This window comes from Plecotus auritus, assembly GCF_963455305.1.
Source record: "Plecotus auritus genome assembly, chromosome: 7".
In the NCBI taxonomy this organism is placed as follows: Eukaryota; Metazoa; Chordata; class Mammalia; order Chiroptera; family Vespertilionidae; genus Plecotus; species Plecotus auritus.
The window spans coordinates 53,868,325-53,880,204 of NC_137774.1; the positions used below are offsets into that span (position 1 = coordinate 53,868,325).

The 11,880-nt window shown below is 60.5% G+C and overlaps 1 protein-coding gene across 5 annotated transcripts; it reads left to right on the forward strand.

Moving 5' to 3' along the window:
• The first annotated feature begins 253 nt into the window (after nt 1-253).
• On the forward strand, nt 254-8,882 carry ALDH3A1 (aldehyde dehydrogenase 3 family member A1). 5 transcript variants are annotated; one of them, XM_080679094.1, is made up of 11 exons: nt 254-349; nt 3,845-4,011; nt 4,570-4,801; nt 5,238-5,323; nt 5,527-5,735; nt 6,248-6,365; nt 6,807-6,948; nt 7,505-7,671; nt 7,952-8,051; nt 8,454-8,584; nt 8,692-8,882. In XM_080679094.1, exons 2-11 carry the CDS (start codon nt 3,850-3,852, stop codon nt 8,704-8,706), a joined length of 1,362 nt encoding a protein of 453 aa, XP_080535220.1. In that variant the 5' UTR covers nt 254-349; nt 3,845-3,849; the 3' UTR covers nt 8,707-8,882. The 5 variants fall into 5 exon arrangements, with proteins under 5 accessions (XP_080535220.1, XP_080535217.1, XP_080535219.1 ...); XM_080679091.1 differs by having other exon boundaries at nt 295-349; nt 5,238-5,389; nt 8,692-8,881; XM_080679095.1 differs by lacking the exon at nt 254-349 and adding an exon at nt 3,431-3,753.
• The last annotated feature ends 2,998 nt before the right edge of the window (nt 8,883-11,880 follow it).

An 11,880-nucleotide genomic window follows, 5' to 3' on the forward strand; every position in this document is an offset into this window, starting at 1 on the left:
AGTCCACGTCAGGCTGAATCAATCAGCAGAGCCCCCACCCAGGGCAAACACATGCCTGGGCTCCATTGAAGATTGGCTGTGACCCTGCCCAAGCCTTCAAAGACACATTCTTGCATTTTAGAGGAGAACAAAGGGCCAATCCCAAGCAGGGAGCACCCAGCATTTGAATACTGTTTTGGTCTCCTTACACAACCTCGAGGAGGCAGGGGAGGGGGTGCCAGGGCTGAGTGGGCGGGAGAAGGGCTGAGAGGGTGGGGAGAAGGCCCTTAAAAGCATCCCCTCCAGGCGGGTGTGTACTCCAGGAGCGCCAGCCACCCGAGACTGTCAGAGGTACTGGAGGCTGTCAGAGGTAACTCTTTCCTTCCAGGGTCTTTCCTTTTCCCGGGTGGGGGTGCCTAGCGGGAGCCGGCCCTGCTAGCGGGTCCATCTCTGCAGCTGACCCTGAGGATCCAGAGCCCACCTCGGGCAGCTCTGCCACCCCAGCGCTGGGAGGGGGCACCCGAGGACTGGAGAAGCAGAGCTCCCAGGGGATGGTGGGTGAAAAGCCCCCATTCCCTCCCCCAGAAGGTGGCAGAGCTCAGTAGTAAAGGCGAGAGCGGAGGTTGGAGGTAGCGGGTGCAGTCCTGACTTTGCCACTTGATGACTGAGAGCATCTGATGCCTCGGGCCTTACTGTCCTCCTCTGTGAAGCGGGCCCCTAACAGTTCCGAGCTCTTTGAGGATCAGAGGGGATGATGAAGGGAGCCATCCACGGATGCCTGGGGCACAGTAGGCCCTGGTGAGGCGGGCAGGCCCGGGCTCAGGAAGGTGGACTCCGCTGCTTCCTGCTCCCACAGCGGATGCTTTCTGCTCCGCTTCCTGCTCCGTTCGCCTTTGCAATGCATGCGGTTGAGATCACGCTGTGCAGAGGGAGATGCAGGACTGGGACCGGGTGCCAGACGCCCTGTCTCACAGGCTCTTACGCTGGGCCGCCCAGCCATGGCTCCGAGGGCCAGAGGCGGCTGCTCTGGGTGACCGCGAGGCTGGCAGGACAGGAGGGCCTTCCTGTTGAGCTGTGTGGCTGGGCTCATGGCCAGCAGGGCTCCTTCCGTCCCCCCAAAAAGCCTAGGGAGGGGCCCATGATACCTCCAGGCTGGGGCATCCTGCATGCCAGCAGGGCCCTGTCTCTGTGCAGGCAGGCCTGGAGGGGTCAGCGCCATGGGGGTGGGGGGTGGGGAGGAATCAGAAACCACTTGCAGGAACACACACACACACACACACACACGTACTTCCATTTTTTAAAAAATTATATATACCATATATAATAATACATACTATATAAACACACATATATGGCATATAGTATATATCATATATGCATATATTACATACATAAATTATATATGTGGTATAAATACATATACTATATACGGTACATGTAATTTTTTTGCAAAATGGAAATAGCTGTATTGTAGCGTTTTCTTTTTTTTTTTTTTTTTACTTTTCTTCTGATGTTAGAAGTGACGCGATGTCTGAAGTGGGGGGAAGCCTCTGGGGGCACAGCAGGAGCTGCTGAGGGGGAGGGAGCTCACTTCTCTGTGACCCCTTTTTGTCTCTTTTGCATGTTCTACCATGAGCACTACTGATCACCTTTATTCAGAAAGTTAACAAATATTTTATTTTTTGTTTTTATTGTTGACACTATTACAGATGTCCCCATTTCCCCACCCCCTTTGCCCATCTGCGCCCCTTCCCTCTGTCCACTGTTGTCTGTGTCTGTGGGTACGCATACATGTTCTTTGCTAATCCCTTCACCTTCTTTCATCCAGTCCTCTCCTCCCCCTCCCCTCTGGCAGCTGTCAGTCTGTTCCATGTATTCATGGCTCTGTTTCTATTTTGTTCACCAGTTTATTTTGTTCATTAGATTCCCCATATGAGTGAGATCACATGGTATTTGTCTTTCTCTGAGTTATTTCGCTTAGCATAATGCTCTCCAGGTCCCTCCATGCTGTCTCAAAGGGTAAGAGATTCTGCTTTTTTATTGCTGCATAGTATTCCACAGTGTAAATGTACCACAGCCTTTTTTATCCACTCATCTACTGATGGGCACTTGGGCTATTTCCAGATCTTAGCTATTGTGAATTGTGCTGCTATGAACATAGGGGTGCATACATTCTTTCTGATTGGTGTTTCTGGTTTCTTGGGATATATTCCTAGAAGTGGGATCACTGGGTCAAATGGGAGTTCCATTTTTAAGTTTTTGAGGAAACGCCATGCTCTTCTCCACAGTGGCTGCACCAGTCTGCATTCCCACCAGCAGTGCATGAGGGTTCCTTTTTCTCCTCATCCTCGCCAGCACTTGTTTGTTGATTTATTGATGGTAGCCATTCTGACAGGTATAAGGTGACATACCTCGTTGTGTTAACAGATATTTAAATAGATGCAAGTTCACTGCACAAAAGTTTAGCGCTACAGAAGATGAGGACCAAGATCCCCACTAATTCCACCCCTAGGGGTCGTCACCCTGGGGCTGCCCTGTGGCCTCCTCTTGCACGTGCACACCCGCGCACGCCTAGTGCACCCGCTGCGCGCAACCTGCTTCTTTCTCATCCCTTTTGGGGTATAGGGCACAGAGAGCGCCCTTTCTAAAGGTGCTGAAACCCCCGCTCTGCCTCCCCTGCACCTGCCTCAGCCATCACATAGGGGCAACAGAGTCCTTTTATTTTTATTTAAACTATTTTAAAAATTGATTTTTAGAGAGAGGAGGGGGGGGAGACAAAACGGTCATTGGATCCTTGCTTCCCGCCCCGCCCCTGCCGGGAATCACGCCCACTCCTTTTGGTAAACAGGACGATTCTCCCGCCCAGAGCCGCCTCCTGACACGAACATTGAGGGTGTTTCCAGTTTCTCTGTTATAAACAAACTGATGAACTTTCTTATTCGTGAATGTTTGGAAACGCTGGGATTTCTATAAGCTCCTGAATGCGGGCCCACAATGTCAGGGGCCATCTTTTAACGGCGTTGCTGGTGTAGCCATGGTTCTCCGGAGGCGCCCCTGGCTGCCGTCCTCAGTCCCGTGTCACGGGCACCCACGGGGTCTGCCTCCCAAGCAAACAGGGCTTCTGCGAACAACCGGGCTATGTTGACTCCGGGCTCTCCTTTTTGTTTTTGTTACTCCTCACCCGAGGACATGCTTTCCATTGGTTTTTAGAGAACGTGAGAGGGGGAGGCACACAGGGAGAAACACCGATGTGAGAGACACACACAGATTGGTTGCCCCCCGTATGGGGCTGGGGATCAAACCTACAACCTTGACGGGGTTGCCCTTGGCTGGGAATCGAATCTGAGGCCCTTCAGTCCGGCGCTCTAACCACTGAGCGGCCGGCTGGGCGGCTCTGGGTTCCCTTTAACCCGCCTGGGTGTGGTGTCACAGCCCTGACGTCCAAGCCGCCCGGGAAGTGGCGGGCGCGCGCGTGCGGAGTTCGGAGCGCCCTCCTGGGTGCCCCGCCGGCTTCGCCAGCGGCGGAGGCCGGAGAGGGTCCGGGGGCCGGGAAGGGCCTGCCCCGCCACTGCCTAACCTGCCATCAGAACTGGACTCGGCCCCACGTCACCCCTTCCCGCCTCCCTGCAGCGAGAGTGGCATTTTCTCCGGGCGATCGGAGGGCCAGAGGGTTCAATCGTCTGGTCAGGGGGCTGCGAAGACAAAAGAATATCCTTTAACCGGCGCTCCCGGGAGAGCGTCCCCTTCCCTAACGAACATGGAGGAGCAGGGAGGGTGCGGCCCGCGGCCCAGGGCGCAGGGGTGGCGCGGGGAGGAGGGCTCAGCCGTCCCCTCCCGCTCCAAGCGCCGTCTCGTCTCCGCTCAGGCACCATGAGCAAGATCAGCGAGGTCGTGCAGCGCGCCCGGGCCGCCTTCGACTCGGGCCGCACGCGCCCCCTGCAGTTCCGCATCCAGCAGCTGGAGGCGCTGCGGCGCATGATCAAGGAGCGCGAGAAGGACATCGCGGGCGCGCTGGTTGCTGACCTCCACAGGGTGCGCCCCCGTTCCCCCAGGGGGCGCCCCCACCCCACCTCTTACTTCCCCCCAGGGGCGCCTCCACCCCACCCCCACTCCTCCCCCAGGGGCGCCCCCACCCTACCCCCACTCCTCCCCCAGGGGCGCCCCCACCCACCCCCACTCCTCCCCCAGGGGCGCCCCCACCCCACCCCCACTCCTCCCCAAGGGGTTCCCCACCCCACTCCTCCCCAAGGGGCGCCCCTCCCTATCCCCACTCCCTCCCAAGGGGCGCCTCCCTTCAGGCACCTTACACCTGTGCCCAGACCTGCAGACCCACTGCTCCATGGCTCCCCTCAGCCCTGTTCCCCTGTGCCCTCCCCCGCCGCCCCGCCCGGGGAGACTGTGGTGAATGGCCCCCATCACCTCGGCAAGTTGAACAGGCCCGGCTAGGAGGTACAGATCATGCTCCTATTTTGCAGATTGGGAGACTGAGGTCAGGAAAGGGTAGCAGGTCAGTCAGGGTCACAAAGCTCAGGAGCGGGGTAACCCACTCAGCGCTCTGGGCTGGGAGCTCACGGGAGCCTCTCCCCGCAGAACGAGTGGAACTCGTACCACGAGGAGCTGGTGTATTGCCTAGAGGAGATCGATTACACGATCAAGAAGCTCCCGGAGTGGATTGTGGACGAGCACGTGGAGAAGACTGCCCAAACCCAGCAGGACGAGTGCTACATCCACTCGGAGCCGCTGGGCGTGGTGCTCATCATCGGCACCTGGAACTACCCCTTCGACCTCACGGTGCAGCCCATGGTGGGCGCCATCGCTGCGGGTGCGAGGCCGAGGCCGCTGTGAAGGAGAGGGAGGGAGGGAGGTCACTGTTCCTCACTGCGGGGTGTCCAGGGCTCGGGCCTGGAGAAGAGGCGCTGGGTCAGGTGTGTGAAGGGCGTCTTCCACTGGGGACTGCGGGGAGCAGGCGTCCTGGCCTCCAGGCCCCGCCAGGCTCCCATGCCGGGCAGCGCCCCTCCCTGCCGCTGGCCACTCTTCCTGAGATGTGCCAGGGTTTCCTTCCAGTGGGCCCACTGCTTGGGTCGAGCACGCCTCCCCTCTCTTTCCGTCCTTCCCACTCTCATCCACTGTGCGGCAGGTGAAGCAGGTCCTGTGGCATCTCCTCCCAGGATACAGGATGGAGGGAGGCAGCAAGCTGGGTCCCTGGCGGGGAGGGGGCGGGGAAGAACACAGGGGAGCTAACCCTGTGTGCTTTGCAGGGAATGCAGTGGTCATCAAGCCCTCAGAGCTGAGCGAGAACATGGCGAGCCTGCTGGCCTCCCTCATCCCTCAGTACCTGGACAAGGTGCGGCACAGGAGAGCTGAGCTGGGGCCAGGACTGCTTGAGGCCAAAGGCCCAGTCCTGGTGGTGGTAGGACCACTGGCCTCTGCCACTGGGGGGCAGAGCCCTGAGCGATGTGTGTGTGTGGGGCCTGCGTGGCTGTGGCTGCCAGGGCTGGGGAGGGGCTGGGGTCCTTTCTGAGCCTCACCTTTCTCCCCGTTCGGTAGGATCTGTACCCGGTGATCAGTGGGGGCGTCCCCGAGACCACGGAGGTGCTCAAGGAGAGGTTTGACTACATCCTGTACACAGGGAGCACTGGTGTCGGCAAGATCATTATGACGGCTGCGGCCAAGCACCTGACCCCGGTCACACTGGAGCTGGGGGGGAAGAGCCCTTGCTACGTGGATAAGGACTGTGACCTGGACATCGCCTGCCGGTGAGGGGCTCAGCGCCTGTCTGAGCTGGAGCGGCCATTCTGACTGCTGCAGGCTCATGGGGACCACAGCTGTGCTCTGAGGGACACAGACATGTCCCTGCCCTAAGGGTCTTCGGCCTGGGCCGGAGCTTGGGCGGCGGAGGGGGACCCGCAAGCCCAGGAAGGCAGGAGAGGAGAGGAGAGCTCTGCCCAGCTTCCCTATCCCACGTGAATCGCCTCCAGGGTGGGGACCCCGGCTGGCTGGGCTCAAGAGCAAGACAGGGGCACAAAGGCTGTCCGCCCAGACATCCTCCCAAACCCCTGCACTCATTGATGAGGGAAAGATGTGCGGGGCCCCGGGAGCATGTCCAGGGACAGGGGGCGCCTCAGCCCAGAATCTGGCAGCCAGGGGCGGGCCCTGCTGGCAGTCACACCCGTCTCTGCCTGAGTCCTGACTCTGAGCCGGTGGGACAGGGCGCCAGTTCCGGCAGCCTCCCGGGGTGAGAATACGGTCTGACCTGGGATTTTCACAGGCGCATTGCCTGGGGGAAGTTCATGAACAGCGGCCAGACCTGTGTGGCCCCTGACTACATCCTCTGCGACCCCTCCATCCAGAGCCAAGTTGTGGAGAAGCTCAAAAAGGCCGTGAAGGTGAGTGCGGCCACGGGGGCGAGGCTGCAAGTGGCCAGGTGGGTGTGGACTTTAGAAAATTGGATCTTTTTCTGGTCATAAAAGTAATCCACACTCTGTAGATAATTTGGAAAAAGATTAAAAAGCATAAAGAAGGGAAAATATCTCCCAGAACCCTGCCACCCCACCACAGCCGCTGCCGCCGGGGTGTCCGTTCCCTTCTGCAGGCCTTTCTGTGACCACAGCTGCTCCTTACGATGCCCCCGAGCCGAGCAGGTGTGAGCGCCGCCTGGGACCTGAAAACTGGTGGTGCCCAGCTGGGCAGCCCAGGAGGGCTTGTGTCCTTGGTGTCACTGCCCTGGCCAGGCGCCTGTGCTCTCCCAGGCCGGCACCATCCACCTGCAGCCTCGGCTGTGGCCAGGCCCATGTCCCTCTCTGAAGCCCGTCGCCTCTCGCCTGCAGGACTTCTACGGAGATGATGCCAAGAAGTCTCGTGACTATGGGAGGATCATCAGCTCCCGGCACTTCGAGAGGGTGATGGGCCTGCTGGAGGGCCAGAAGGTTGCCTATGGAGGCACTGGGGACGCAGCCACCCGGTACATAGGTGTGTGCCCTGCAAGCACTGCCCTCCTGCCTGGGCTGCCAGGGCCCTGCAAGTTGGCAGCAAGTGGGCACAGATACCTGGAGAGCAGACAACCCCGCAGGGGGGCAGGGGGCGGTGCAGGCCTGGGGTGGACAGGTGACAGCCTGGCCCAGCCCAGAAGCTCCTCCCGGCAAGGCCTAGAGGGCAGCTCACCCACCCCCGCTGCAACAGGGGTGTGACAGCAGCCACAGAGGGGCCCAGGGCCTAGGCGTGAGGCCCACCAGCCGGGCCCCACACAGCCTCCAGGTTGCCAGGAGGCTGAAGAGCTTCAGCAGGGGCTCGGGTGGCCTGGGGGCCAGTCCTGTCCCCTCAGGGTGGGCCCCGGGCCCCTTCCATACAATGAGCACAGCTTTCTCCAGGTCTGCCCGGCTGGAGCCACGGGCTGAGGCCTGTCGGCCCCTCTCTCAGCCTCGCAGCCGGCAGCCGTACCAGTAAAGGAGTCAAGGGGGGGAAGCCAGGTGCCCCACTGTGGGCAGGCGAGGGTCTGGGCGGGGCTGACTGCTGGTTTCCTGCCTAGCCCCCACCATCCTCACGGACGTGGACCCCGAGTCCCCGGTGATGCAGGAGGAGATATTCGGGCCCATCATGCCCATCGTGTGCGTGCGCAGCCTGGAGGAGGCCATCCGGTTCATCAACCAGCGCGAGAAGCCCCTGGCGCTCTACGTGTTCTCCCACAACGACAAGGTGGGCTGGGGCCCCCTCCCAGGGCCCGGCGCAGCCCCGGCTCCCCAGCTCGCCGCCGCATGGCCTTGAACGCATGCCCGCAGCCAGGGGCACCGCCAATCTTACCCCTTCCCACCTGCTCCTCGGCAGCGGGAGCGGGGAGACGCCGCTGGGGCCCAGGGGGTAGACCGCCCGGGCTGTGCCTCCACAGCTCGCTCCTGGGCTCCAGGGGGTGCCCAGACAGGGTGGGGAGGGGGGATGCGCTGGGGCAGGAGCCTGAGGCGCTGTGTGCCTGTGGCAGGTGATTAAGAAGATGATTGCCGAGACATCAAGCGGCGGAGTGACGGCCAATGACGTCATCGTCCACCTGTCCGTGCACTCTCTGCCCTTCGGGGGTGTGGGTGAGTCTGGGTGGAGTTCACTGCCCACCTGCTCCCTGCGGCGTCCCTTCCAGCCCTGGACTGGGAATTCAGGGGCGGCTGGAGCAGTCCTGGGCCCCAGCTCCCATCACTTTTCCTGTGTGGTCCTTTGGCCCCTGCCTGCATATCCTGCAGCCACACTTAACCTTGAGACCCTAGAGGGCCCTGAAGGCCACCTGGGCCTGTTTCCCGGCGGCCCTGAGAGAGGCCACCCGGGCCAGAGGAGCATGGCCCTCTTGCCCCAGCAGGGTTACCCTCATCCTGGGCGCTCTCTGTGTTGTTCCCGGTGTGGACACTAGGGGGCGCCCAGGAACTGGCCTCCCCGGGAGGGTCTGGGTCTTGGCGCTGGGCCTGAGCCGCCCCGTCCCCGCCCCCTCCCCGCAGGGAACAGCGGCATGGGCTGCTACCACGGCAAGTACAGCTTCATGACCTTCTCCCACCGCCGCTCCTGCCTGGTGAGGTCTCTGCAGAAGGAAGATGCCTTCAAAGGCAGATTCCCCCCGAGCATGGCCAAGGTGAGAGGTGGGGTACTGCTGCTATCAAGACCAGGCTGCGGGGAGCCTCTGGGCCTGCGCAGGACAAGGGCCTCACTGCCCTTCCCCCGCCCCTGTCCTCCTCACAGATGACCCGCCACTGAACCTGCTGCACCCGGCCACCCGCACAGTGCCTTCACCTGCTCCTGCAGCCCCTCCTGTTCCTCCTGCCCCCACGCCCAGGAGCCGGCCACCGCCCCCCCGCCCCCCCGCCCCCCCGCCGCCCCAGCCCCTGCTCCCTTGCTGGACATGCAGGACCAATATGGTTTTCCAAATGGACACCTGCGTGTGCATGCTTCTTTGCAGCCCTGCACCCACCCACCCTGCAGTCCTATCCCATCCCCACCCGCGGCATCCTGACAAGTGGTGAGGGGAAGGGCTCCCCAAAGTCTCACATGAGCACCCCACTCTGGGCCTCACTGCAAGAGGCCCTGATGTGTGGAGATGTTCGCCTTTCATCTAAACTTGGGGTGTCGGCTTCATCTCCAGGGTGTCTGCAGAGGCTGACTAGGAGGCTGTGTCTGGAGGACAAATGGCTCCAGAACCAAGAACCAAAGCACTCCCCACAAGTGAGGTCTGGTGCCTAGGGCAGGGGCCCCCCAGCCAGGCCGCAGCTACCAACTGGGACCCCTGGATAACTTCAGGGCAGAAGGGCGGAAGCCAGCAAGGCTCAGGACCCACAGTGCGGGGGGGCTGGTCTCAGGGGTCTGAGGAACCAAGATGGGATCCAGTGATGACAGTCTGGAGCAGGGCTTTGGGCAGAGTAGGGGCAAAAATCAGGTGGGGGGCTGTTGGGGGAAGGCTGCGGGGTGCCCGCCTGCTGCTCCTTCAGCTGTGCCCTCTGGGCAGCTGGGGCGCGCTGTGCGTAGTGGGGTTAGGGATGAGTGAGCTGGTGCTCACAGACTTCACCGTAGCACAGCCAGCCCCACACTGCCCCTGCCCCCATGGGACCGGACAGATGGTGTGTAGGCCCTGCCTAGGCCCTCACCCCACGCCCATCTCTCCCCAACTGCATGGTGAGTGTCTCTGCTCAGCAAAGGCCAACCCTCCATGCAGCCAGGCCCTGCCTCTCCCAGCCTTGCCTCTGCTGATTCCCCCTCTGCAACTCCCTCCTCTCTCCGCCATCGCCAGTCCCGCGTCTGCACTGGGTCTTTCCAGTCTCTAGTAGCTCACATTCCCAAACCCCAAATACAAGCTCTTAGGCTGCTACCCAGGCTTCACCCCCTCTAGTGAGGGGCCGGGGTGGGTGCGGGCAGACTGAACAGGTGTGGATCGCTTAAATATTTTACCTTGTGCAAATATTCAAATAACTGAATCGTAACAAAACCCACAGCCCCTCCAGCTACTGCCTTACTCCTCTTCTCTTCCTGCCATCTACTCACCTGACCCATCAGGGAGCCTCCATCACCTCCAGTCCCCTGAACCACCAACCCCACTGTGGGCAGACCCCGGAGTCATTCCCTGTCGCCCCCCTCCCCCCGCCTGGCCAGCCCTCCTCCCGACACTGCTCCATCTCTGGGTCTCTGGGACCCCACACTTCAGTTCTCCTCCCACACCAGTTTCTCCCCCAAAATGAAGTCTCCGGCTCTGGCCCTGAGCCTTGACTCCTATATCCAACTGCCTACTTGACATGAACTTGGATTCTTAATAGAACTCTTGATTTCACCTCTAAGCCACTCCTTCCCAACGTGCCTCATCCTCAGAGGACTGCTCAAGCCCAAACCTAGGACTGATGACTCCTGCCTTCCTTTGGGCCCAGGACCTCCGCAGACCCGGGGGTGTGCCTCCTCTCCCGCTCCCCGCTCCGGGCTCCGCACGCCCACAGCTTCCCTGGTGGTCTTCTTCCTGCGCTCACTCCCTTACAGTTCCTTCTTCCCTGAGACCCAGGTGGCACTCCTAACACGAAGAGCCAATTGTGCCACTGCGAGGACAAACAATGAAAAGCAAGAAGCTTAACCCCCCACCACCCATCAAAAATATAAAGGCACCTCCTTCCCCTCCCTTTGCTTAGAGCACTCACTTTGGAACATGTGTGTTGGCATGCTTTCTCTCTCTCTTTGAATCCTTCCAGAAGGTAAACAAGCCTGTGACCAGCTTTATAAGCCAAGACTGTTTTTCTCAAGCACCTGGGAGCCATCTCTTTGAAAGGCCGTCCAGGGAGACAGCGCCCCTACCTGGGAGGGGGGAGGTGCGGGGGGCACACGTGCTGTGCCTCACTCCAAGCTGCAGAACCAGCTCGTCATAGGCAGGAGAGTTTGTTTCCCTCTGGATAAGGCCAGGGCGAACTCAGGCAGTTTCCCCACTACAGGCCCACGGGGGAGCTGTGCACGGCAAATGGGGCTGGTGGCTAGTCAGCATGCGGCCTCTGGCTGTGTGGGTGGCGGCTTCTTTCTGTCTCGACTCTCAGCCTCTCAGCGCTGCCTGTGGCTGCATCCTGTTCTGGCTGCATGCCTAGTCAATAATCCTATATAATAAAGATGTAATATGCAAATTGACCATCACTCCAACACACAAGATGGCCGCCCCCATGTGGTCAAAGATGGCCACCAGAAGATGGCCAGAAGGGGAGGGCAGTTGTGGGCAATCAGGCCAGCAGGGGAGGGCATTTGGGGGGGACCAGGCCTGCAGGGGAGGGCAGTTGGGGGGGACCAGGTTGGCAGGGGAGGACAGTTAGGGGCAATCGGGCCAGAAGGGGAGCAGTTAGGCGTTGATCAGGCTGGCAGGGGAGTGGTTAGGGGGTGATTAGGCTGGCAGACAGAAGTGGTTAGGGGCAATCAGGCAGGCAGGTAGGCGAGCGGTTGGGAGCCAGCAGTCCTGGATTCTGAGAGGGATATCTGACTGCCAGTTTAGGCCCGATCCCACTGGGCAGTCAGACATCCCTCAAGGGGTCCCAGATTGGAGAGGGTGCAGGCTGGGCTGAGGGACACACCCCCCCATGCACAAATTTCGAGCACCGGGCCTCTAGTCCTATCTAATAAAGAGAGAATATGCTAATATGCTAATTGAGGGTGGGGCAGGAATTAGCATATTACCTCAAAGATGGCAGCGCCCACAGCCAATAAGGAGGGAATATGCTAATTGACTGTCCTGCCCTCAAAGATGGTGGCGCTCACAGCCAATAAGGAGGGAATATGCTAATTGACTGCCACTCCCTCAAAGATGGCAGTGCCCACAGCCACAAGATGGCGGTGCCTAGTCCCCTCAGTCCTGCCCAGGTGGCAGGCCTTGCCGCGCGCCTGCCTCCGGAGTCCCCCAGCCCCCTCAGGCACCCAGCCACC

What these genes read in the sequence shown, in the direction of transcription:
- ALDH3A1 (XM_080679091.1), top strand. Translation starts at nt 3,850, where the DNA reads ATGAGCAAGATCAGCGAGGTCGTGCAGCGCGCCCGGGCCGCCTTCGAC. An exon ending in TGGTTGCTGACCTCCACAGG is followed by an intron (nt 4,012 to 4,569) that starts GTGCGCCCCCGT and finishes CTCTCCCCGCAG; the next exon opens with AACGAGTGGAACTCGTACCA. An exon ending in AAGGCCCAGTCCTGGTGGTG is followed by an intron (nt 5,390 to 5,526) that starts GTAGGACCACTG and finishes CCCGTTCGGTAG; the next exon opens with GATCTGTACCCGGTGATCAG.